The sequence below is a fragment of the Bos taurus genome, chromosome 1, assembly GCF_002263795.3.
Source record: "Bos taurus isolate L1 Dominette 01449 registration number 42190680 breed Hereford chromosome 1, ARS-UCD2.0, whole genome shotgun sequence".
Classification (NCBI taxonomy): domain Eukaryota; kingdom Metazoa; phylum Chordata; class Mammalia; order Artiodactyla; family Bovidae; genus Bos; species Bos taurus.
Window position 1 is genome coordinate 127,144,624 of NC_037328.1, and position 27,761 is coordinate 127,172,384.

General features: G+C 43.2%; 1 protein-coding gene across 1 annotated transcript in view; it reads right to left on the minus strand.

Annotated features, from left to right (window-relative positions):
- Nucleotides 1-542: 542 nt before the first annotated feature.
- Nucleotides 543-27,761, minus strand: part of GRK7 (G protein-coupled receptor kinase 7) — a 40,291-nt gene continuing 13,072 nt past the window's right edge. The window contains 2 exon segments of the mRNA NM_174332.3: nt 543-1,440; nt 12,324-12,598. Of these exon segments, the coding sequence (NP_776757.1) occupies nt 1,107-1,440; nt 12,324-12,598 (609 nt within the window). The 3' untranslated portion in view covers nt 543-1,106.

The following is a 27,761-nucleotide window of genomic DNA, read 5'->3' on the forward strand; positions in this document are numbered from 1 at the left end:
TTTTCCAGTAGTCATGTATGGATGTGAGAGTTGGACTGTGAAGAAAGCTGAGCGCTGAAGAATTGATGCTTTTGAACTGTAGTGTTGGAGAAGACTCTTGAGAGTCCCTTGGACTGCAAGGAGATCCAACCAGTCCATTCTAAAGGAGATCAGTTCTGGGTGTTCTTTGGAAGGAATGATGCTAAAGCTGAAACTCCAGTACTTTGGCCACTTTATGTGAAGAGTTGACTCATTGGAAAAGACTCTGATGCTGGGAGGGATTGGGGGCAGGAGGAGAAGGGGACGACAGAGGATGAGATGGCTGGATGGAATCACCGACTCGATGGACGTGAGTCTGAGTGAACTCTGGGAGTTGGTGATGGACAGGGAGGCGTGGCGTGCTGCGATTCATGCGGTCGCAAAGAGTCAAACACGACTGAGCGACTGAACTGAACTGAACATTATAATGGTAGAATATTTCAAAAATATGAAAAAGAGACATTCTGCAAATTAAAAATTATTTTGTGATCTGAAATATTTCCAAAATATTACAATCCACTCCCTTTTTTTTTTTTAAACAGGGGAGAAGGAAGTCAGAAATATTTATTTTCAGGTTTAAAATCCTTTTCATAAGTACAGAAGGGGAAGAAATACTGAAAGATGAAAGGAAGAAAAGATATAAACAAAGAAAAACTAAAATGATTATTTACTAAGAATTGAAAATGCTCATTTTTCTGAGCATACCCCAAAGCTCCATCCTCTGTTCCTAGGACTTGACGTCATTTTTCAAGGGCATGATGGCGAAGGCTCAGGCTTTTACTTTATCAAAACAAATCTGAGGGCTCCTTTTCCCAGCACTCAGTGAAAACCGAGACTGTACTTTTCTTTGTGAAGGAAGAAAGAAAGAATAAAGAAGTAAGGTAGGGAGGAAAAGAAGAAGGGAGGAAAGGAGGGAAGGAAGGAGAGCAAATATGTCCTAGTGGTGAGTTCATTTGTCTTTTGAACTGTTCTGTAGTTGAGGTACCCCTCCTGATTGATCAGTCCTTCACAACAGATTTCATGTATTAAGAACATTCGAGGATTCTGTCAGCTGAGACTCCTGCTGCTGGTCTGGTAGAGACAACAACTTATAATAACAAACATACGCCAGACCTGGATGAACCCTCCCCACAACCTGCGGGCCTGTTGGGGTCATTCAATTCTGCAAACAGTCCCGTTTCTATAATCTCTTCCTGCCAAGCTATGGGGACAGCACCTGTTGCAAACCTTTGAAAGAACTGCTTATCGTTATCATCAAATTCAACTCCTCGAACCTCAGAGAAATCATCGATTTCATTGATGTCTTTGGCATAAACCACTGATGGGTCTGGCACAAATGGAGGTTCAACTAGGCCGGCTTCCAGGCGAGGAAAATTGATGGTTTTGAAGAAATGGTGTTTCCTGGGATCATCAGACTTTTCTCTGTGAAGAAAGGAGACGGTCAGCCTGAGACATAGTAACAAACCCAAAGAGGAACTCTTCTAGCAATACAAAGCATGTGGTATTCTTTTCCTAGAATTACATTTCATTCTCATTGCAAAGATGATATAAAAATAATAATTTAGAAAAATAACATCTTTAAAAATCACTCCACAATTCTACCATATGCATTCAGTAGCATTTTCATTGTTTGTAGACCACTTTCACTTTAGATGTAATTTTTAGAGTCAGGCAGTTTGGCATGACTTTTGTTCATGGTGTTTCACGGAAACACCAGCAAAATTCAGTGGGGCCAGAACCTGCTTGCCTACAACTTCCAGTCACATCCTCTTGCTTTGTCCTTCAGGGTTAGAGAGAACAAGTTAAGCATGTCTTTCCTCACCTGATCACCACTTACTTTTTAAAAGATAGCAGTCATATCTCCTTACTGTTCATATGACACAATTTCTAAGAACCCCACCTACCTCCCCCAACTGCCACAATAATATTTAAAGACTTTAAAATAACCCATTAGCAATTTTTAGTAGCATAAATGAGCATACATTTGATACTCATGACTTTCATTATTTGTTTTCAAGCCCTTCTTCCCAATGCTAGAAATTATTCTGGTATTTGCCTTATAATAAGGGGGGAAAGTGTGTTTCTAGTTGAGTAACCTTTTGTGTTAGTTATCTTTTGCTGTGTAACAGATAGCCCCAACACTTAGTGACTTAAAACAACAAACATTTGCTATTATCTCACAGTTTCTGTGGGGCAAGTATCTAGGCTCTGATAAACCAGGCAGGCACTTCTGGCTCAAGGTCTCTAGTGACATCACAGTAAAGCTATCGGTCAGGGCTGTGGTCTCATCTGAAGGTTTGACTAGGGGGTCAGTGACAGGGGTAATCTGCTTCCAAGCTCACTGACATGGTTACTGGAAAGTACCCCCCTCACCATGTGAGCCTCTTCTTGTTATTACCTAATCTTGGAAGTGACATCTCCTTACTTCTAGCCTATTCTATTTGGTAGAAGCAAGTCAGTCAGCTCAGCCCATCCTTAAGGGAAGGGGTTACTCAAGGGTGTGGACGGCAAGAGGTGGAGATCTTTGGGGATTATGTCAAGGGTGGTCTGCCATACACTTCTCTTGGTTCTTTTTTTTAAAGGAAGATATTTATTTGGCTGCACCATATTTTAGTTGTGGCATATGGGATATATTTTTTTAGTTGTGGTATGTGAGATCTAGTTCCGCAACCAGGAATTGAGTCTGGGCCCTATTCATTGTGAGTGAGAAGGGACCATCAGGGAAGTCCCCTCTTGATTTTCTTAAGTCCAAGTTTTCAAGAAATGTTTTAAAAAGTAGGGGAGCTGTTTTGCAGTATCAGGTTCAAACAATTTTTTTCTCTTTTTCTTTTGTTGTTGTTCAGTCAGTTTTATTGAAGTATATTCAAGGAATGGGGGTTGGAATCAGATAGATTTTAAATGTGTCAGAACTAGACTAGAGCTAAAATTCTATTCCAAGTATATCAGGAATGAACCTCAGGTCTGTGTGTCTTGAAGACAACAGAGGAGTTAGGATGGGACCAGGTGCCATGAGAAAGGAGCTTGTACCACCTTGATGGCTGCTGGCAGGTATGAACGCACTGTACCAGAGGTCAAGAGGGCACCTTTAAAGTCACTCTGAGCAGATTTAACTTGGATAAAGGAGAGCGCCCAGGAGCTCAGTAACCATGGGGAACTTGCCGAGCCAGTCTTCACATCAAGATGCAGAGTTTTCTTATGCAGGAAACAGAAAGAAACTCACAAATCTAGACAACAGACTTGTGGTTGCCAAGAGGTGGGGGTGGGTGGGTGGGGAGTTTGGGATTAGCAGATGCAAGCTGTTATATATAGAATGGATAAACAACACAGTCCTTTTGGGTAACATAGGGAACTATATTCAGTATCCTGTAATAAACCATCATGGGAAAGAATATGAAAAGGAATATGTTTATATATGTATAACTGACTTCCCTGGTGGCTCAGATGGTAAAGCGTCTGCCTACAATGTGGGAGACCTGGGTTTGAACCCTGGGTGGGGAAGATCCTCTGGAGAAGGAAATGGCAACCCACTCCAGTACTCTTGCCTGGAAAATCCCATGGATGGAGGAGCTTGATTAAGCTACAGCATGTGGTGTCGCATGAGCGACTTCACCTTACCTTATTTGAATCACTTTGCTGTATAGCAGACATTAACACCATGCATCAGTAGAATGATGTATAGTTTTAAAAATCACGTATAATTTTAAAAATGCAGTTTTTTCATTGATGACTGTCTCTTTTTTAAAATATTTATTTAGTTTTTTCGGCTGCGTTGGTTCTTGGTTGCTTGTGGCACAGGCAATCTTGTTGCAGTGCACAGGCTCTAGAGTGCTCTGGCTTGGTTGCCCCATGGCATGTGAGCTCTTAATTCCCTGATCAGGGATCAAATCTGTGTCCCTTGCATTGGAAGGCAAATTCTTAGCCACTGAACCACCAGGGAAGTCCCCCCAAATGTACAGTTCTCAACTAACATCTCAACTAGGCCCAGATGGCCTTGGTTTGTCCATTAAGAAGGACCAACTGCTGCCTTTTTTGCAACTAGTCACAGACAGACAAGGACACAATGGGCCACGTTGAGGTTTCCCTCATGTTCCTCAACATCTCCCACCAGGTGCCCCTAGAGGGCAGGGCCCATGCCTTTTGCCCCTTTCCAATAAATGCCTCTGGTTGCTGATGCTAACAACAGAAGACTAGGCTCTCCAACTTCTGTTCTTTCCCTCTGTGTCTAGGCCACCATGGGGCTGCTCACTTGGTTCTTTGGCACGAGTGATGTTTAGCCTCAGTTGTGGAATTAGAAATTGTGTGAAGGTCAGTTGACTCTTAAACATTTCCCTGGCAGCTTTCTTTAGGGCTCTTTTAAAATTTATTTTATTTTTTAAGTTTTATTTATTTGGTTACACTGGGTCTTAGTTGCGGCACATGGGATCTTTAGTTGTCTCAGGGGAGCTCCAGGTTCCCTGACCAGGGATTGAACCCAGGCCCTCTGCAGTGGGAGTGGGAATCTTAACCCCTGAGCCACTAGGGAAGTCCCTGCTCAGGGTTCTTTTGACGCATCATCATGCTGTGCCCTTTGGACTAATAGAAGAGGCTATTGAAGGAAGCAGCACCTTTTCTAATAGCCAAATCAGCAGCTCCAGGGAGACTTCTGCTTATTAAATACATTTCAGAGCACTGACAGGGGCTCTTGTGTTACCAAGCCCCACACAGATTACAATGGATTTTTTGGTAACAATCATTGAAGAAAAGATACCAGCTGCCCATACACAAGGACCACACTGTGGGGTTTGGTCTGCCAAGAACCTGAATTGGCCCAAAATTGTGTCTTGGAGAAGCGCTTAAGTCAGAGACTTACATGGTTATTTGTCCTTGTCTGCACTATCTGATCAGAATAAATCCTGCAAAGTACTTGAGTCTTCACTTTTTATTTTATTGGAAAACACCATAGTTGACTCTATCTGGAGTCCCTGTGTCAAAAAGGTTTTTGGCCTCTCTGCAAAATTAACTCACAAACCCCACATAAAGGCAAAAGAGGAGATTCCCTTGAGTGATGTCTAAAAGAGCAGGGTTTTTAATTTCTTTCAAATGCTCGTGAATGCAACAGTGAGGGGGGCACTTGACCTCTCCGCTGTGTAACACTCTGTCTAGGCATTTGCTGTCTTTGCAGGATGCCCACGACAGTAATCAAACGTTATCTCGTCTGAATGAATGTTTAAAAAATACAAAGAGTTGAAATGAAAATGTTGGAAGGTTTTCTCTTTCACTGAACAGCTGGTTTTTATATGCCTTCGCTCTAATGTTGTAAACAGCTTTTATTCAAAACAGTCTCAACAACAGATGCTTTTTAAAAAGGTTTCGCTTGACAGAGCAGCTTCAGGCCATGATATGGTGCTTTAAGGTGGTGTTTTCCTAAAGAGGTTGGTCAATGTTTCATTTTATAGATTCAAAGTGTGCTTATAAAGTATTGAGATAGATTTTTATTCAAACACAACGAGTGGGTCGTGTTTCCTTCAGGGAGGTGATCTAAAGAGACTGTTCACTTCTTCCAGTGCCTTGGCCACTGTTGACACTCCACCCCCGCTTCCCACCCCCTGCATGTGCTTGAAATCCAGGATGGTAGAGATGATCAGTGGTCACCATATTCAGTTCTCCTCTCCTCCTTCCTGGGCAGATAGAAGGCAATACGAGACAGCCTCCTGGCTCTTAGGGCCCAAGGATTCTTTCTGGCTAACAGAAGTGTGTCTGAACTGACCTGTGAAGTGGGTCTGAGGCAGGACAAAGCTCCCAGGTGTTCTACATGCACTTGTGTTGCCATAGCAACCGAAACCCACAAGTTCCAGTGGAGCTGAAAGATGGAGGTAGCCTGGAGCTTTGAGTCACCGCTCTGAAAGGAAATACGCTGGAGAACCACTGGACATATAAAGGACTTCGTGTGAATGAGAAATAATACTTTAAAGTGGCTGAGACTTTGGGATTTGCCTGTTATCACAACATGGCCTATTCTGACCACATTAATACAACCATGTTGAAATCTACACAAGAAAATCACTTCCAGATTTTACTTCCCATCAATGTAGGGTTTCATCTCATTTCAAAATACTCCTCTGTAAGTTTGGTTATCTTTGAAATGTTTTGAAAGTCATTATAAATACATTTTGTTTCACTGTTTTAAAAAATCAGGTCAAAAATCAAAAGCTTGCCTCCATACAAAAGCATTGTACGCTAAGGCAGCCTTGTTCTAGAGCTTCCATGACAACTACTCAGAGGATTTTAATTTCGCCCCCCAAGTTTTGGTAATTTTAAAAATCAGTCATATTACTTTATGGTTGTAACTTTCTATTTGTTATATGTTTTTAGATTTTGAAAATTCAATCCAAGTAATTTAAGACACATAAACTCATAGGTGAGTTAAAACATTAGCTGATATCACTCTTAGGACTACTTAATAATTGCTATCATTTATTGAATGATTCCTAACATACATTATATCTAACCTCCCTGTAGGCTCAGATGGTAAAGAATCTAACCTTGCATGTATTATATCTAAGCCTCAAAATATCCCACTGAGTGAGTTAGGGTTCTTTAGAAAAACAGAACCAAAAGGATGTTGAAGGGGTCCAGAATGCACGCCAGTGACATAAAAACTGGGCTTCCCTGATAGCTCAGTTGGTAAAGAATCTGGCTGTAATGCAGGAGACCCCAGTTCAATTCCTGGGTTGGGAAGATCTGCTGGAGAAGTGATAGGCTACCCACACCAGTATTCTTGTGCTTCCCTGTGGCTCAGCTGGTGAAGAATCTGCCTGCAATGCGGGAGACCTGGGTTTGATCCCTGGGTTGGAAAGGCTACCCAACCCAGGTCCCCACTTCAGTATTCTGGCCTGGATAATTCCATGGACTATATAGATCATGGGGTCAAAAGCATCGGACACAACTGAGCTGTGCTGTAGGTATTTGAGAGTCAACAGATGCAGGTTTTGAAGTCCCCTTGTCTGCCTTTAAGATAAGCAGAGCCTTGGAAAAATACCTAACTCATAAATCCTCTCCCCAGGAGTTTCAGAGTTTTGAAATCAGGTAAGACTGACTCTTATCACCACTGAGAGAAGTCAGCACCACACATAAATAGACATTGTCACAAAGATATCATATCTCCCATCTAGTCTCCTAAGGGCCATTTATCTTTCCTAAAAGTCAACTGCTCTCCCATAAGTGCCCTTCCCCCACCATTTCAAAGAAATCATTTGTTTTCTGGTAAGTAACCTTCTCCCCATCCACCTTCCCTATTAGGATGGTGTGTAAGCCTGAAATTCTAACTGCCTCCTAGCCACAATTTTCTGTGAACTCCGGGTATGAATGTAAATAAAAATCTGTCTCTTGTTAATCATCTTCCGGCAGTTTAATTTTCAGGCCTCCATTCCTAAACCTAAGGAAGGTAGAAGAAAAGTTCTTTCCTCTCCCAGCAATATGTATATGATAAAGAGAGAGAGAGAGGTTTATTTTAAAGAACTGGCTCAGGCGACTGTGGAGGTTTGGCAAGTTCACATTCTGCAAGGTAGGCTGTGTGGCTGGAGACCCAGGGAAGAGGTGCAGTTCAAGTTTAAAGATAGTTTGCTGGCAGAATTCCCTCTTCTCCCAGGGAAGCCAGTTCTTTTCTATTAAGGCCTTCAAATGGATAGCAAGAGGCTCGTTCACATAATGAAGAATAACCTGCTTTACTCATGTGTTTATATATTAATCTTGCCTAAAAATACCTGCACAGAAACATCTGGAATAATGTTTGATCAAATATCTGAGTACTGTGGCCTAGTCAAGTTGAGACACAAAATTAACCATCACGCCCACAAAAATCTCATTTTATATATTAGGATATTGAGACTCAGAGAAAATAATTCAATTGCTGGGGATAAAATGACCAGTATGTAGCAGAGCTGGGATGTGAGTCTATCTCTGTGACTCGAAAAATCTTGGTTTTCCCCCTACGTAACACAATTACTTGCTGCCGAGGGTGCTATCACAGGTCAGCTTTTGTAATTTTTTTCTTCTAAAATATCTTGATCTTATTACTCCATTGTAAGCAATAAAACTTGACTTTTCTCAAAACTAATTTCAACTGTACTTAACATACCTGGCAACATCATATGTACTTATTAAATATCTATTGACTGATTGATGGTATTTTACAGAGATGTTTAAAAGGGGCAGAATTTCCCAGAACTATGGCTATCTGTACTGATGGCTTTTATTTTAAGTTTTACTCATTTTTGAGTAATAATTTATTCACATAGCTCAAAATTCAAGCAACCAGTCCATTCTGAAGGAGATCAGCCCTGGGATTTCTTTGGAAGGAATGATGCTAAAGCTGAAACTCCAGTACTTTGGCCACCTCATGCGAAGAGTTGACTCACTGGAAAGGACTCTGATGCTGGGAGGGATTGGGGGCAGGAGGAGAAGGGGACGACAGAGGATGAGATGGCTGGATGGCATCACCGACTCGATGGATGTGAGTCTGAGTGAACTCTGGGAGTTGGTGGTGGACAGGGAGGCCTGTCATGCTGCAATTCATGGGGTCGCAAAGAGTCGGACACAACTGAGCGACTGAACTGAACTGAACTGAATGAAAATTGTTATTTTGTATCCCTGTCGCCAGCTCTCTCAATTTCTCTCTTTTTAGGTCAGTTAATCCTGGGACTCCCCTGGCTATCCAGTGGTTAAGACTCCATGCCTCCATTGCAGAGGGCATGGGTTTGAGCCCTGGTTGGTGAACTAAGATCCCATATGACACACGGAGAAGGCAATGGCAAATCACTTCAGTATGCTTGCCTTGAGAATCGAAGGAACAGTATGAAAAGGCAAAAAGATACGACACTGAAAGATGAACTCCCCAGGTCAGTGGGTGCCCAATGTGCTACTGAAGAAGAGTGGAGAAATAACTCCAGAAAGAATGAAGAGATGGAGCCAAAGTGAAAAAAATGCCCAGTTATGGATGTGACTGGTGATGAAAATAAAGTTCAATGCTGCAAAGAGCAAAATTGCATAGGAACCTGGAATGTTAGTTCCATGAATCAGGGTAAATTAGAAGTGGTCAAATAGGAGATGGCAAGAGTGAACATCGACATTTTAGGAATCAGTGAACTAAAATGGACTGGAATGGGTGAATTTAATTCAGATGACCATTATATCTACTACTGTGGGCAAGAAGCCCATAGAAGAAATGGAGTAGCCCTTATAGTCAACAAAACAGTCCAAAATGCAGTACTTGGGTGCAATCTCAAAAATGACAGAATGATCTCTGTCTCTTTCCAAGGCAAACCATTCAGTATCACAGAAAACCAAGTCTATGCCCCGACCAGTAATGCTGAAGAAGCTGAAGCTGAATGGTTCTACGAAGACCTACAAGATCTTCTAGAACAAACACCTAAAAAAAGATATCATTTTCATCATCAGTCAGTTCAGTTCAGTTCAGTTGCTCAGTCGTGTCTGACTCTTTGCGACCCCATGAATCGCAGCACACCAGGCCTCCTTGTCCATCACCATCTCATAGGGGACTGGAATTCAAAAGTAGGAAGTCAAAAGATACCTGGAGTAACAGGCAAGTTTGGCCTTGGAATACGAAATGAAGCAGGGCAAAGGCTAACAGAGTTTTGCCAAGAGAACTCACCAGTCATAGCAAGCACCCTCTTCCAACAACATAAGAGAAGACTCTACACATGGACACCACCAGATGGTCAATACTGAAATCAGATTGATTATATTCTTTGCAGCCAAAGTGGAGAAGATCTATACAGTCAGCAAAAACAAGACTGGGAGCAGACAGTGGCACAGATCATGAACTATTTATTGCCAAATTCAGACTTAAATTGAAGAAAGTAGGGAAAACCACTAGACCATTCAGGTATGGCCTAAATCAAATCCCTAACAATTATACAGTGGAAGTGACAAATAGATTCAAGGGATTAGATCTGATAGAGTGCCTGATGAACTATGGACGGAGGTTCATGACATTGTACAGGAGGCAGTGATCAAGACTCAAGAAAAAGAAATGCAAAAAGGCAAAATGGTTGTCTGAGGAGGTCTTATAAATATCTGAGAAAAGAAGAGATGCTAAAGGCAAAGGAGAAAAGGAAAGATACACACATTCGAATACAGAGTTCCAAAGAATAGCAAGGAGAGATAAGAAAGCCTTCCTCAGCGATAGGTGCAAAGAAACAGAGGAAAGCAATAGAATGGGAAAGATGAGAGATCTCTTCAAGAAAATTAGAGATACCAAGGGAACATTTCATGCAAAGATGGGCACAATAAAGGACAGAAACGGTATGGACCTAACAGAAGCAGAAGATATTAAGAAGAGGTGGCAAGAATACACAGAAGAACTATACAAAAAAGATCTTCATGACCCAGATAACCATAATGATGTGATCACTCACCTAGAGCCAGACGTCCTGGAATGTGAAGTCAAGTGAGCCTTAGGAAGCATCACTACAAACAAAGCTAGTGGAGGTGATGGAATTCCAGTTGAGCTATTTCAAGTCCTAAAAGATGATGCTATGAAAGTGCTGCACTCAATATGCCAGCAAATTTGGAAAACTCAGCAGTGGCCACAGGACTAGAAAAGGTCAGTTTTCATTCCAATCCCAAAGGGCAATGCCAAAGAATGCTCAAACTATCACACAATTGCACTCATTCTCACACACTAGCAAAGCAATACTCAAAATTCTCCAAGCCAGTCTTCAACAGTATGTGAACCATGAGCTTCCAGATGTTCAAGCGGGATTTAGACAAGGCAGAGGAACCAGAGATTAAATTGCCAACATCTGTTGGATCATAGAAAAAGCAAGAGAATTCCAGAAAAACATCTACTTCTTCTTTATTGACTACACCAAAGCCTTTGACTGTGTGGATCACAACAAACTGTGGAATATTCTTCAAGGGATGGAAATACCAGACCACCTTACTTGCCTCCTGAGAAATCTGTATGCAGGTCAAGAAGCAACAGTTAGTACCGGACATGGAACAACAGACTGGTTCCAAATTGGGAAAGGAGTACGTCAAGGCTGTATATTGTCACCCTGCTTATTTAACTTATATGCAGAGTACATCATGAGAAATCCTGGACTGGATGAAGCACAAGCTGAAATCAAGATTGCAGGGAGAAATATCAATAACCTCAGATACACAGATGACACCACCCTTATGGCAGAAAGTGAAGAGGAACTAAACAGCCTCTTAATGAAAGTGAAAGAGGAGAGTGAAAAAGCTGGCTTAAAACTCAATGTTAAAAAAACGAAGATCATGGCATCCAGTCCATCACTTCATGGCAAATAGATGGGGAAACAATGGAAACAGTGAGAGACTTTATTTTCCTGGACTCCAAAATCACTGCAGATGGTTACTGCAGCCATGAAATTCAAAGGCTCTTATTCCTTGGAAGAAAAGCTATGATCACCCTCGACAGCATATTAAGAAACAGAGACATTCCTTTGCTGACAAAGGTCCAAGCCATGGTTTTTCCAGTGGTCATGTATGGATGTGAGAGTTGGACTGTGAAGAAAGCTGAGTGCCGAAGAATTGATGCTTTTGAACTGTGGTTTGGAGAAGTCTCTTGAGAGTCCCTTGGACTGCAAGAAGATCCAACCAGTCCATCCTAAAGGAAATCAGTCATAAATATTCATTGGAAGGACTGATGCTGAAACTGAAACTCCAATACTTTGGCCACCTGATGCAAAGAACGGACTCATTGAAAAAGACCCTGATTTTGGGAAAGATTGAAGGCGGAAGGAGAAGGGGACAACAGAGGAGATGGTTGGATGGCATCACCAACTCGATGGACATGAGTCTAAGCAAGCTCTGGGAATTGGTGATAACAGGGAAGGCTGGTATGCTGCAGTCTGTGGGATCGCAAAGAATCAGACAGGACTGAGTGACTGATCTGAACTGATGACACACAGTGCAGGCAAAAGATAAAATAAAAGTAAATTCAATCAATCCTATATATTCCTTCTATACTCTGCTTGAAATAGTCAATGCAACTATTTGAATTATGTATTATTTTTCTTCTTTTTAATGTATGCTGCTTTGCACCTCACCTTTTCACTTTAAAATGTATTTTGGAGACTGTTGGACATCAAGTGTTTCTAGTATTTGAAAGTGTTGAAAATACTTAACCACACAATATGCAAATAATAAGAAAATACTGCTATTATTTAATACCAAGGCCTTATCATCAATCCAAAGTATTCTCCAAATCCCTGTGGCAATGCTGACAATAAATATTTATTTATAAGATAATATAAACATTATCTTTATATAATAGTTACCTGCTTCCTAAGCGTTGCTCTGGTGTCTTAGCCAAGAAGAGTCTGCAAATATCTTTTGCTTCCTCTGTGAAGTTACTGTGTTGGAATCTGACTTCCTCTTTCAGTGTTCTTTGCTTTAAATCCTCTTTACTGACTTTTTCCTTGTAATCTCTGAATGGTGTTCGTCCAGCAACCATTTCATAAATACTGCATCCCATTGCAAACCAGTCCACAGGATAGGAATAACTTGCTTTTTCCATTAGGATTTCAGGAGCCATATAACCATTAGTTCCAGCCTGTAATGCCCCAAGCAAAAAAACAAAACAAAAACACTAATGTGAGTGTAACAGACACGGCTGATGCCTTCCCAATGCCCATTCTCCTTCTCTTTCCTTATGAGGGAACCCTAATTTACTTGGAGTGGCCACGTGTCTAACCTGTTCTATTCCCCAACTTTCCCAATAGCCTCTGATGTAGTCAGGGCAAGCCACGCAATCCATTTTAGCCAATGAGACATTAAGAGGACTTGGCTGGAGTGCATTATGATGGAGAGAGATACTGTGACTCTTGAAGTGGGAAAATCAAGAGATTTTGGTCTCTTGATCAAAATCAAACCTAGACTCTTTTCAGAGAAGGCAATGGCACCCGACTCCAGTACTCTTGCCTGGAAAATCCCATGGATGGAGGAGCCTGGTAGGCTGCAGTCCATGGGGTTGCTAAGAGTCGGACACGACTGATCGACTTAGCACAGCAGCAAACTCTTTTAGTCTCCTCACTTCATCCTTAGGTGAAAAATTCACATGGCTGTTGCTAAGAGCCCCTAAATTGTGCTTCTGCTTTTCATTCAAAGATAATAGAAAATTAGATGCATGATTTTTTAAAAGGTAGAGCTCTTTAATGATAATATTGGATGCTCACATAGTAGTATCTGTATAAGAGTTTTTTAGTCTATTTGGCATGTGATGATATTATCATCAGCCATCTTTGCCTATTTGTCTCTGCACTGAAAAATTAACACAAATATTTTAAATCAGAAAATTCCACACATGAAACTTCATTTAACATGAATGACTATATATTATAGGCACACTGCCACTGATAATATATACCAAATGATCATTGGGTTTATATATATATATATATATATATATATATATATATATGTTTTTTTTTTTTTTTTACAGGCTTCTCAGGTGACTCAGTGGTAAAAAAAAATCTGCCTGCCAATGTAGGAAATGTAGATTCGATCCCTGGGTCAGAAAGATCGCCTGGAGAGGGAAATGGCAACCCATCCCAGTATTTTTGTCTCAGAAATCCCATGGACAGCGGAGCCTGGCAGGCTACAGTCTATGGGATTGCAAAGAGTTGGATATTTCTGAGCAACTGAGCACACACAAAGACATACACACACACGCACACACATATATATATTACACATAATACACAATTTACCATCTTACCATTTTAAATGGTCAGTTCAACTAGTAAGTACATTCACATTGTGCAATGAATCTCCTAAATTCTTTTCATCTTTAAAAGCTGAAACTCTGTACCCATTAAACAACTCCCCATTGCCTCCACTCCCCAAGCCCTGGCAACTGCCATCTACTTTCTGTCTTTATGAATTTGACCATTCTAGGTACCTCATTTAAGTAGAATCACACAGCATCTCTCTTTGTAACTCAGCATAATTTCACTCATTCATTCAACAAATACTTAACGAATACCTGCAACAAATCTTATAATTATAATGTATATATTTACATTAGAATGTGTTTTCATAAAAACTAAGCTGCTTTTGTTTAAAGTATAATGTATATATATAATGTATAACCTCTGCAGCACTTAAAAATGCTAACAACATCCTAAATGACAATTCAGTTCAGTTCAGTTCAGTTCAGTCGCTCAGTTGTGTCCGATTCTTTGCGACCCCATGAATCGCAACACAATAAACACCTATTAATACAGAAAACATGAAAACATCAATTATTGACAGAGCTCTGAGAAACAGATGTGCTCTGTGATTTGACTCAGATTTTCAGGAGAGCGGTCAGACACAGACCAATAGGTAAGTAAGATGTATCTACCATTCTCGTTCCAGAACCAGATCACTTGGAGCAAGTAGCTCAAAGAATTGACTCAGAAGAAAGGGAAAGGAATCTACATCAAGATGTTCATAGTGCCATTATGGCCACAGGCTGGAAACACCCAATGCCTTTCAGTAAAGACAACAGACCAGAGTCACATGTTAATACCAAGAAGTGCATATATGTAATGGGTTTTGCATACTGTTTGTAAATGTGAATTTAGTACACCAGAAAAGGTTGAAAAACGTTTTTGTTGTTCATTGGGTGATTTTTTTTCTTTCTGGTTGCATAAGTATATATATATATTTTTTTCAATGTATTTTTGGCCGCATTGGGTCTTCATTGCTGTGCATAGGCTTTCTCTTATTGTAGATGGTGGGCTTCTAGTTGCAGTGTCTTCTCTTATTGCAGAACATGAGCTCCACGGTGTGCGGAGCTCATGGAGCTGTGGGCTCAGTCACTGTGGCACACAGCCTTAGCTTCTCCGTGGCATGTGGGATCTTCCCGGACCAGGTATCTAACCCATGTATCCTGCATTGCAAGGCGGATTCTTAACCACTGGGCCACCAGGGAAGCCCAAGTATATGTTTCTTTTATGTGCACAATGTATGTACTACCTTAGGAATATTAAATTTCATGGGTGATTTTTTTACATGGATAATAACAATGAAAAACACGAATAACCCAAGCACTGATTAGGAGTAATTGGCCCGTGCAAGAAAATTCTGGAAGTGACTGGTCTGACAGGCTGGTCATGAGTCAGCGTGGCACTGCTGTTTTCATAGACGTGGACATGTAATTTGGGTGACCTTATGTTCCGGTTTGCCCGGGACAGTACCAGTTTACATCTGTTGTCCTGGCATCTTGTCCAGTGTTACATCTGCCCAGAACGAAAGGGTGCTGGAGGTCCTCTGAGGCCCAGGATATAGTCTTACTCATCATTGTTTCAAACCAGGTATTTACTCCCAAGTCTCCTTTCCTGCATGCCCCAAAACATGTTTGGCAGGTAAACAATAGTAACAATGGTAACCAGACGTTTTCCATTCAATATCCAACAAATATTTGTGGAGCCACCCCTGCAGTGATTTCTAGGGATACCAAGATATACAAGGCCTGGCCCCTGCCTCTGAGGATTTACAGGTTGGTGGAGACAGATCAAAAGGTTAATTCAATAAAGGAGGGTCAATGCCAAAATGGGAGTGGAAAGCAAACAAAGGGAGGCCAGAGGGTGTGTGTGTGTGTTTGTGTGTTGGGGATATTTCACTGAAGGGTGACAGCTGAGTTGAATTAGGAGGAAAGAACCTGTCACACAGAGAAGGTTGTCCGGGTAAAGGATGAGTGTAAGAGTTGGAGTCCAGAAAAACGTGGGGTGCCCAGGGAACTTTAAGGAGTTTCGGATTTCTAGAATAAAAGATCTGTGAGATGCAATGGTGGGAGGGGAATCTGGAGGGGGAGATGTGGACGAAATTGAGAAATGCTGTCTGCCAAGGTAACAAAAATCCATTCCCAGGCTCCCTTTTCTCTTTGTCCCTCTGTGTAGAGCCAGAAGGCTAAGTACTCCATCTCCCAGCCCCTGTTGCTCCCAGGGTGGCCATGTGATAATGTGACATGAGTTGTATTGAAAGGTGTGCAAGGCAAAGGCAATGAGAGTTGTGGAAAGACTTAAAAAACCGGAAATACATAAAAGATATAAGATGGATTCATGGATCCATAGGGGGAAGGATAGATGGATGGACAGGTGATAAAGCACATATAAAATGTTAATAATATACAATGAAATACTATATAAAAAAGAATAAAGCATGGATAAATGTTACAACATGGATAAGCCTTAAAAACATTATGCTAAGTGAAAGAAACAAGTCACCAAAGACCACTTACTGTATGACTCCATTGATATGCAGTGTCTAAAATAGGTGATTCCATAGATTCAGAAAGTAGATTAGTGGTTGTTTAAGACTGGGAAAGGTGGCACAGCGGGCAAAGAATCTGCCTGCAATGCTGGAGACATAGGAGATGAGGATTGGATCTCTGGGTCAGGAAGGAGGTCGTAGCAACCCACTGCAGTATTCTTGCCTGGAGAATCCCATGGACGAGGAACCTGGCAGGCTACAGTCCATAAGGTTGCAAGAAGTCGGACACGACTGAGCAACTGGGCAGGAACGCATGCGTGCAAGGTTGGGAGAAGGGGAATGAGAGTGACTGTTAATTGACAGGTGGTTTCTTTTAGGGGTGAAGAGAATATTCTAAAACTGTGACAATGTTCACGTATCTGTGAATATACTAGAAACCACTGGATTGTACACTTTATATGGTCAATTTTATGTATTTAAATTATATCTCAGGACTTCCCTAGTGGTCCAATGGTTAAGAACTTGCTTGGGACGTGGGTTTGATTCCTGGTCAGGGAACTAAGACTGCAAGTGCCACAGGGCAAGTAAGCCCACAGGCCGCAGCTACTGAGCCCACGTGCCACAACAAAAGATCCCGCACATTGCAACTAAGAGCCAGTGCAGCCAAATGAATATTTAAAAAAGTAAGTTATATCTCAATAAAGCTGTTTATAAAGAAATCTGAGTGCTGAAGAACTGATGCTTTTGAACTGTGGTGTTGGAGAAGACTCTTGAGAGTCCCTTGGACTGCAAGGAGATCCAACCAGTCCATCCTAAAGGAAATCAGTCTTGAATATTCATTGGAAGGACTGATGCTGAAGCGGAAACTCCAATACTTGGGCCACCTGATGCGAAGAACTGACTCACTAGAAAAGACTCTGATGCTGGGAAAGATTGAAGGAGGGAGGAAAAGGGGACGACAGAAGATGACATGTTGGATGGCATCACTGACTTGATGGACATGGGTTTGAGTAAGCTCCGGGAATTAGTGATGGAAGGGGAAGCCTGGCGTGCTGCAGTCCATCAGGTCACAAAGAGTTGGACACAACTGAGCGACTGAACTGAACTGAAAGCTGTTTAAAATGTCTATGGTAAAATCTAGGTAATGGGTATACAGGCGCTCATTGTGAATTCTTTCAACTTCTCTATATGTTTGAAAGTTTTCATAATAGAATGTACAGGGAGGGCTTCCTTGGTGGCTCAGTGGTAAAGAATCTGCCTGCCAATGCAGGAGACACGGGTTCAGTCCCTGATCTGGGAAGATTCCGCATGCCGAGGAACAACTAAAACGGCTGCCACAACTACTGAGCCTGTGCCCTAGAACCCACACTTCACAAAAGAAGCTACCACAAGAGAAGCCCAGCCACTGCAGTGAAGAGCAGCCCACTCACCACAACTAGAGAAAAGCCCCCACAGCAACGAAGAGCCAGCACAGTCAAAAAGAAATAAAACTATATAGAAAAAAAAGAACGCACAGGGAAAAAAGGAAAGAGGGGCAGGGGGAATGTGATGTCAGATGTTACCACACTGGCTTCTAGTTTAATGGGTACATAACACTCTTCCAGAAGGGTCACAAGGAGGAACCATAGGAGAGGGGCATCTGTCTGCCCAGCTCCCTCTCATCTCCCATTGCCATTAGTCAATAGTAACCCTGTATGCTATAACTTATACGTGGAATCTAAAAAAATGCAACAAATCAGTGGCTATAACCACAGCAACCACAAAAAAGCAGACTCACAGATATAGAGAATAAAACAGTGGCTACCAGTGCCAGGGGGCAATATAGGGATAGGAGATTAAGAGGCACAAACTATTAAATATAAAATAAGCAAGGATATATTGTACAACACTGGGAATTATAGCCAATATTTTATAATAACTATAAATGGAGTATGTGTATGTGTTAGTTGCTTCAGTTCAGTTCAGTTTAGTCACTCAGTCGTGTCCGACTCTTTGCGACCCCATGAATCGCAGCACGCCAGGCCTCTCTGTCCATCACCAACTCCCAGAGTTCACTCAAATTCATGTCCATCGAGTCGGTGATGCCATCCAGCCATCTCATCCTCTGTCGTCCCCTTCTCCTCCTGCCCCCAATCCCTCCCAGCATCAGGGTCTTTTCCAATGAGTCAACTCTTCGCATGAGGTGGCCAGAGTACTGGAGTTTCAGCTTTAGCATCAGTCCTTCTAATGAACACCCAGGACTGATCTCCTTTAGGATGGACTGGTTGGATCTCCTTGCAGTCCAAGGGACTCTCAAGAGTCTTCTCCAACACCACAGTTCAAAAGCATCAGTTCTTCCGCGCTCAGCTTTCTTCACAGTCCAACTATCACATCCATACATGACCACTGGAAAAACCATAGCCTTGAGTAGACGGACCTTTGTTGGCAAAGTAATGTCTCTGCTTTTGAATATGCTATCTAGGTTGGTCATAACTTTCCTTCCAAGGAGTAAGTGTCTTTTAATTTCATGGCTGCAATCACCATCTGCAGTGATTTTGGAGCCCCCCAAAATAAAGTCAGCCACTGTTTCCACATCTATTTGCCATGAAGTGATGGGACCAGATGCCATGATCTTCGTTTTCTGAATGTTGAGCTTTAAGCCAACTTTTTCACTTTCCTCTTTCACTTTCATCAAGATGCTTTTTTAGTTCTTCTTCACTTTCTGCCATAAGGGTGTTGTCATCTGCATATCTGAGGTTATTGATATTTCTCCCGGGAATCTTGATTCTAGCTTGTGCTTCTTCCAGCCCAGCATTTCTCATGATGTACTCTGCATATAAGTTAAATAAGCAGGGTGACAATATACAGCCTTGACGTCCTCATTTTTCTATTTGGAACCAGTCTGTTGTTCCATGTCCAGTTCTAACTGTTGCTTCCTGACCTGTTAGTTGCTTATTCTTGTCCAGCTCTTTGCAACCCCATGGACTGTATCCTGCTAGGTTCCTCTGTCCATGGGATTCTCCAGGCAAGAATACTGGAGTAGGTTGCTGTTTCCTACTCCAGGGGGCCTTCCAGAACCAGGGATTGAACCCTCATCTACTTCACTGCAGGTAGATTCTTCATCATCTGTGCCATCAGGGAAGTCCATAAATGGAGCATAACATTTAAAAATTGAAAATCACTATATTGCATACCTATAACTTACATAATATTGTATATCAACTATATTTCATTTTTTAAAGAAATTTTATTTAAGTTTAATCTCTGCTAGGTCTTTATTGCTGTGTGTGGACTTTCTCTAGTTGTGATGCTCAGAGGCTACTCTCTCGTTGCAGCCCAAGGACTCAGTAGTCTGTGGCATGTGGGATCTTAGTTCCTATACCAGGGATCAAACCCGTGTACACTGCATTGGCAGGCGGTTCTTAACCACTGGCCCACGAGGGAAATTCCAACTATATTTCAATTTGAAAATGTTATTTTCAGGTAAATGTTTAATTGTATTTTGAAATTATATCATGACTAAATATAATAAAAAACAGAATTGTTAAAGCATGAAAGAAAAAGACAGTTACGCTGAAGCTAGCTTGTCTACCCAGATATGTTATCCAGACCCTCAGCAGTCGCGCTGAAAACCAGGTCCCGCATCATACCAAAGTATGATGTTTCATCCGCTTCTAAAAGTGGAGGAGCAACTTGGCCTCTACAAGTGGTGCCAACAGGGTACTGCCCAAGAGAGAGAGAAAAAGGAGGCATCAGTGAAGACTGTCGGTGTGTGAGGTTGTGAGCCGGTACACCAGCTTCATGAAATTTCTCTATGATGGGCTTTGGTGTGGGCTATTTTTCACCCCGTGTTGGCTACTGGCTGGCCTCTCAGTCTAGAAACTAATGGCTGTCAGTATCATAAAATTTGCTCGAATTATTTCTTTGATCATTTTCTTCTTTTCATTTTCTTTCTTCTCTCTCTCCTGCTCTCTCTCTCTCTCTCTTTAAATCTGAACTTATTGTGTTTCTTACCTTTTGCTTCTATTTTCCATCTCTTTGTCTTTTTCTTTCCTTCCTTTTTTAATCTGGGAGACTTCCTCAGTTTTTCTTCTAACTCTTCTATTTTTTTTAAAGTACTTTATTAATGGGAAATTTCAAACACACACAAAAGAAAAGACACTAGAATAATAAACCCAGTGTACTCTACTCCCAGCTTTAACAATTATCAACACATGATCAATCTTGTTTCTTTTGTCCTTACTCACTCTTATTGCCCTCCACTCTACTAACTCAGATATTACTTGAAGTATTTCACTATGAATCTTTAAAAGGTAAGGTCACTTTAAAAAAAAAAAAAGCAAACAAACCCAAAGCACTACAAACACCATTATCTCACTTTAAAAATAACAATAATTCTTGAATATTATCAAATATCTGGACATGTTTCCCTATTGTTCAGTAAACTTGTCCTCTAAATTGTTTGTTTAAATTTAGATTCAAACAAGGTTCACACAATGTGATTGATTATATGTCTCTTAAATCTCTGTGACAATTAATTTTTTCTGTCTCTCCTCACCACCTCCCCTTGCAAGTTTTTATTAGAAAAAAAATTGGTTAAACTCTAGAGTTTCCCACAGTCAGACTTTGCTAATTGCATTCCTGTGATGTCATTTAACATGCTCCTCTGTTCTTTGTTTCCTGTAAGTTGATAGCTAGATCTAGAAACTTCTACTGAACTTTTCATTTCTGCAAATATGTTTTTATTAACATAATTAACACAGAATAATGTGCATAGATCTTATACTGTTGGTTCAGTAAATTTTGATAATTGACTACATCCACACAAATAGAACCCAAACCAGATAAAGAACATTTCCATTCACGTCGAAAGCTACTTTGTGCCCCTTCTGGTTCCTTCTCCTCCCTGCTTCCCAGGCAACCACTTCCTGATTTCTGTCACCATCAATTAGTCTTGCATTTCATATAGAAGGAATTGTAAGATAGATTCTCCTTTGTGTTTGACTTCTCTTTTTTTAAACATAGTGTTTTTTGAGATTTATCCATGCTGTTCTGCAGACATATTTACACATATTTTATTTCCAAATGTCCTTTTTCTTCTCTGAATGTTCTTTGTTTTACAGCATCTGTCCCTGTTTCATGGATGCAATATCTTCCCTTAAATCTCAAAGATAAGAATTGTAGGTTTTCAAAAATGTTCTTTTTTACTCCCTGAATTGTTCCTGTTTGCTCCAAGTTTCTTTCTTCTGTTTGTTTTGGCACTGCCTTTCATTTTGGATGATTTTTTTCAAGTGACAAACGATCTTTGTTTATGCTTAACAGTGTGACACCAAAAAGCTGACAAAAGCTTGGATTTCACTGTAGGGTGATTATGCCAAGCCATGTCATCAAGGATCTCACCTGTAGACCTCTTTTGTTAGGCTATTCAGTGTCCCCAGAGGGAGATTCTCTACTACTCCATAAGAGAGGTGTCAGTCTGCTTGCCCTCATTATGGGTGCTGAGATGGAAAGCTGCTAAAGGTCTCCTTGTGTGTAGAATTTCATCCTCTACAGCTCTGAGTTGGGCTGTAAGTTCCTGGGTCAGGCTTCTCTCTGTTGAATTTCTTGAGCTGGGGTGGGAGAGGCATAAAAAAAGACTATAAACCACATCCTACTGCATTTCAGATGGTGATGATGGGTAAATTCTACTTGGTTACATTTATTGTGAGCTTACTCTGTGTGTGGCAAGCTTCCAATGAGCAGATTTCAGAGGCAAGTGACTTGAAGGATTAAAATCACTAATCAGGACACTGGATAAACATCAGTTGATTGGTAGAAGCTTTAGGGTAAAAGTGGAGAGCATATGCCAGTCCGTCCTGAACAAAGGATTGTGAGACACACACTGGGAGAAAAATTGGAAATATTAACAATGGGAAATAGGTATTGAGTGTTTATTACACGCTAAATATTTTCTCCATTGCTTTCTATGAATTTCTTATTTACTCTTCATGATAACCCTATGAGATAGAGACTACTTTATCGCCCATTTTGCCGACTGGAAAACTAACCCACAGAGGTTAAATCTTGCCCAAGGTCACCCACCCAAGATTTACACACAGGCTTGCGTTGTGAATTACTACACTACATTGCCTCTGTGGAAATGGCTGAGGTAACTTTTTCTTACTCTTCCAAGTTCCCTTCAGGATTTCTTTTTCTCCCTCTAGAGTATCCTCCTTCCCTCTCCCCATCTGCCAAGTACTAAGTCTTCATTGTGGTCCATGCTTGCTTAAGCTACATCTCTTCCCCTTTTCCCAGCAAGTTCTCTGTTCCCTGCCTGCATTTCTGCTCACCAGGTTGGCTGGGCTGCTCCACACCAGAGGCTGCTAGGTGGTGGGAACCAGACCTTGAACCATGCCGGGACCACGTTGCTCCCTCTCCAGGAAATAAGGGAAGAATCGGCCAGCTGACACTATAGCCCCTTGGGGTTTTGAAGCATTAATAGTACAGAGGGTAACCTCAGACTCATTCCAAATAATTTTCAGCACTAAATTTACCTCTTGACTCTAAAGAGAAAATATCATCACTGACTCAATGGACATGAGTTTAAGCAAACTCTAGGAGATAATGAAGGACAGGGAAGCCTGGTGTGCTGCAGTCCATGGGGTTGCAAAGAGTCGGACATGACTTAGTGACTGAACAAAGAATTTACCTCTTGGCCCCAAAGGCAGAAAACATCAGTGATGGAATTTTGAAGGGCACCACCCCCTTGCAGAGTGGAGGTATTTCACAGAGGAGAAGAATGGAATTAGCAGTGCACGCCAGAGTCTAAGCACCCAAATTCCTTCACAGCCTCCAGCTGAAAAAATTAATTGCCTGCCCTTTACGCCATTTGTCTTCTGCATGTGAACTGCCTCCTCAGAACGGGGTGGGAGGAGAGACCGGGCCAAACAGCACCGGGCAGGGTCCAGCCACGCTGACCTCTCGCAGCTCAGTTTAACTCCTGCAGTTACAAAGGGCCCCCGCACATCAGTCTCTATGGCATCAAAACAATCTTTTTCAGTCCGTGTGACCAGAACTGCCATCGCAAGGGCTGTAGGGATCACCCAAGTATCAGCAGCAACAGGACTCAGTGGAGGTTTTTGTGTATAGTTTAACTTCTTTTGATTCATTTTGTTTTGTTTTGCCATGGTTTTCTAGTGCCCTTGGATGGGCTCACTCTGTCAACACCTGGTCAGGCAAAACACAGTATGCCCAGCATTCAGGATATCAAACATCAAACCTCGTAGGGTTTAGGAAGCCAGTTGTTGTTCTTGAGTTGCTAAGTCGTGTCCTACTCTTTTGCGACCCCGTGGACTGTAGCTCATCAGGCTCTTCTGTCCTTGGGATTTCCCATGCAAGAATACTGGAGAGGGTTGCCATTTCCTTCTCCAGGGGGTCTTTTCCACCCAGGGGTTAAACCAATTTCTCCTGTATTGGCAGGGAGATTCTTTACCACTGAGCCACCAGGGAAGCCAGATGGAGGTTCAAATCCCCACCCACCTGCAAGCGGGCAGCAGGAGGTGCATCAGCCACTGTCATCACACGTGGGTTGCTTAGTCCCATCAGGGCCACCTGTCACCTACAGGTATCCAGACTTGGAGGGAGGTGGACACCCCAGGCGAGCATCAGGATCCCAGCTAGCTTGTGGGGACCTGTGTGGACACCTCCTGCCTGCCTTGCTCTTGCTGTCAGATGCTGGCTTCCCCTGACCCTGCAGCTGTAGTCGCTCTCACCCCTGGGCCCCTGAGAGCGAAGTGGCTGGGTCCAGGCTGGGCGGAATTTGCACACTGAGTTGTCCAAGGGTGGCTCTGGGCAGGAGTGAACTGTGACCTCAGCCGCGGTGATGAGAGCAGGGAGTGGACTTTCAGAGGGGCTGAGAGGGCATAGTTCGTCTCTTAATAGTTTTACACGTCCATAAAAAAAGTGTGTCCCCCGAGCATGCGTGCCGTGTGTACAGTGCAGGTCTTTCAAGGTCAAGGTCACTGCCAGTTCCCAGTGAACCTGCAAAGTTGGCAATCTTCAATTCATCAGGAAAAGAAATGCCTGTATCGCGGGCCCCGGGTGTGGCCAGGCCGGGCTGGATTTACTGAGTCGCGCGGGACAAAGAGGCGGTCAAAGAAGCTATCTCCGCGTCTCGCGATGGCCCAGCAAACTGGCCAGCGGAGCAAGAAACCGCCCGCGGATTCTCTTCCCCCCAGTTTATCACAGACCAGATCCACTCGACAGCACAATCCAAACAGAAGAGGGAATCAGAATGTACATCTTTTGTTTGCCGTGGCAAGAGAACTGTTGAGCAGAGGAAAAAAAACAAGCTGAGCTTAGCGCTATCAGCTGTTTCCTGGGGCTCGCTCCTTCCTTCCTCCGAGGGGGGCCCGGCCGCTTTGTTCTCGTTCCCAGCTGCTCCTCTGCGCCTTTAAGCGGTGGCCTTTGCAGACCTCAGAGGAATGCGGCCCGGGACCCCAGGGGACTTTGCTCCGAGGCCCCGCCCTATGTGCTTAGCGCCCCCGGCTGCAGCCTCCAGATCGCCGCCGGCGTAACTTTTGTTCCTCGTCCGCCTGCCTTGTTGCTTTCTGCCAGCCGGGGAAAGCAACTTCCTGGGCCGGGGCGGGAACCTCATCAGAGGGGCTTTGCTACTCTCCCTGACAGCCCTGGGAGAAGGGGATCCAGAAAAGGGGTCCCTGCAAGAACGAATCCTGCACCTATACAGTCTGGCGTCAGTCAGCTCTAGTGCACATCCCAGCTGTACTCATTATTAGCTGGTCACCCCCAGGCCAGTTACTCAACCTCTCTGAGCTTCACAGCTCTGATCTCATAGGATCGTGATGAATATTAAAACCATAAGACACACTGAGTGCTTTTTCAAAGTCTGGCATGTTTCACACCCTCAATAGGTGTTAGCCACGACCAAGCCAAAGCTGGTCCTGTAGGCAGGGCAGCTACACACACAAAAAACCCAGAAGCCTCTAAGACTCCATCAGATTGAAAGATGAGCCTGGTGCATCATCAGAGATCAATAGCAGTAGTTCTTCCTCTGGAGTGTGTCCTTGGGTGGATTCATGTTCTGTGAATCTGTCCAGTGGCAGGCTGATACCTGTTTTCCATGATGCCTCTAAAAGGCTCAGAATAAAATCACAAAGCTCCATGTGGCTGTGAGGAAGCAAGATGATGGTGTGTGCCTGCTGGGCTCAGCTAGCAGGTGAGCTGTGCCCTCATCCACTGCCCACCCCGCTGCAGCCTTGGAGTCCTGCTGGCTCTCTGCGTCCCTCAGAGAAAAAGCACAGCAGCCAAGGTCCCTGGAGCAGCTACAGTGCCTTTCCGGTGAGGCAGAAACAGTGCAATAGTGGGGATCACGACAAAGGGTTCGGTGCTGGGCTTCTTGTAGAATGACCATAGCAATCATTTTTTGAGTGCCTACCAAGTGGCTTATCTCTGCTAGGCATTTATCTACCTTAATCTTCTCATCAAGCCTAAGAGGCGAGCAGTATTAACCAAGCTCAGAGAAGAGGCATGACTTGCCTGGGGTTAAGTGCAGGGCTGAGACCAGCCTAAGTAGCAAGTCTGGGCCAATTAGGAGGCAGTCTGCCTGGCTTGGCTGGCTGTCAGTCCTCACTGTCCCCACAGCCAAGTGCCCCAGGTGTGGGGTCAGCCTGTGCTTCTATAAACAGCAGCCATAGTAAATGGCAGAACCGGATTGACAAACTCACTGTCCTCCCATCTCACTGATCCTGTAGACGGCATTTCATCAGCTGCACTTGATCTGAAAGGATGCTCTGAGCCTCCAACCCGTGTCTACCTTAAATTAGAAGATGCGGCAACTGGTTGTTCTCTGGATTGCATCATCTCGCAAGACAGCCCCCTCCTGCTGCAGACTGCAGACCTCACGGCTCTTCTTTCTCCTCACAGCCACAAATCAACAGACAATGTGCCAGCCTGCCCAGTCCCCAGGGAAGACCCAGGGCCAACCTGCTCTCCACACACCAAGCCGTGCAGACTGTCAAATTCTCTTTCCTCTCTCCTTTGGTAACTACAGGTTTGTTCTCTGTATCTCACTCTTTGTGATCCCATGAACTGCAGCCCGTCAGGCTCCTCTGTCCCTGGGATTCTCCAGGCAAGAATACTGGAGTGGGTTGCCATTCCCTTCTCCAGGGGATCTTCCCAACCCAGGGAGCAACCCAGGTCTCCCACATTGCAGGCAGATTCTTTACTGTCTGAGATATCAGGAAGCCCATATTATTTTTTACTTTCCCTATATAAGCAGGATTTCATTCTTTTGTATGGAGAAGTAATATTCTAATGTATGTGTGTATATATACATATATGTGTGTGTGTGTATATACACACATCACTTCTTAAACCGACTGTTGATGGGTATTTCCATGTCCTGGCTTTTGTAAATAGTACTACTATGAACACTGCATTCCCCTATTCTTTACCTTCAACTCCCTCTTCCTGACTGTTCTTCCAAGGCTGATTTGTCACTTTTCTGCCTGGAAATCTTCAATGGCTCCCCAGTACCCTTGGCACTGGGTTCGAATGCCTTTGTCCGACTCCTCCAGCCCTCTAGGGCCTGACATACGCCCATTTTCCAGTTGCACTTGCTGTCACCCCTCACGCCCTGTGACTTCACACTCGAGGCAGCTACAGAGTCAGTCTGTTCTGTGGCTGAGCCCTAAGCCTCTGATCAGGGCTGTCCACTGAAGCACTGTGGACATGGAGGGTGCTCTTTGGGCGGGGAGCGGGAGGGGGTGTCCTGCACATCGTAAGATGTTCACAGCCTCCCTGGACCCTATCCACTAGAAGCCAGTGGCAGTTCCCCCTTCATGACAAACGAAAAAGTCTCCAGACATTTTCATAATGCTCTGGGGGCCCAAACTGCTCTCGGTTGCAGACCACCACCCTATGCTGAGCCCTGTGCCAAGCCCACTTTCCTTTCGGTTCACCTGGCTCACCTCTGTTTGCCTTACAAGTCTGCCTTTGGTTGTCATTTCCTCCTGGAAGCCCTTCCTGACCCCATGCTGGGGTTGGTGACCTTCCTGCGCACCCAACTGGGACAGCTTGCCTGCTGTACTGTCACTGCCCTGTGGCTTGATGGTCTCTTCCCTGTCCGGGACTTCATGAAGACAGGCATTTGTCTGTACTCAGAGCCAAGTCAGTACCTGTGACATGACCTCACCTAGTAAATCACCTTGATCCCCTCTCCCTTAGCTCACATCCAAACCATTACTGAAGCCGGGTCATTCTGGAATCTCTTTCCAAATCAAACACTGTGCTCTGACTACCCCTCACACCCCCCACCATTCCCCAGCACATGTGGGCTGAGCTGCCATCATCTTTCACCGGGATTGCAAACAACCACAATCCACATGAATCCCCTCTGATCTGCTTTCACTTCAGATGGAGTCATTTTGTTCCAAAATGGAATTCTAAACTCTTTGCCTGCTTTGGTTAAACACTTTCAAAGGCTTTCCAGGGACTTCCCTAGTGGTCCAGTGATTGAGAATCTGCCTGCCAATGCAGGGGAT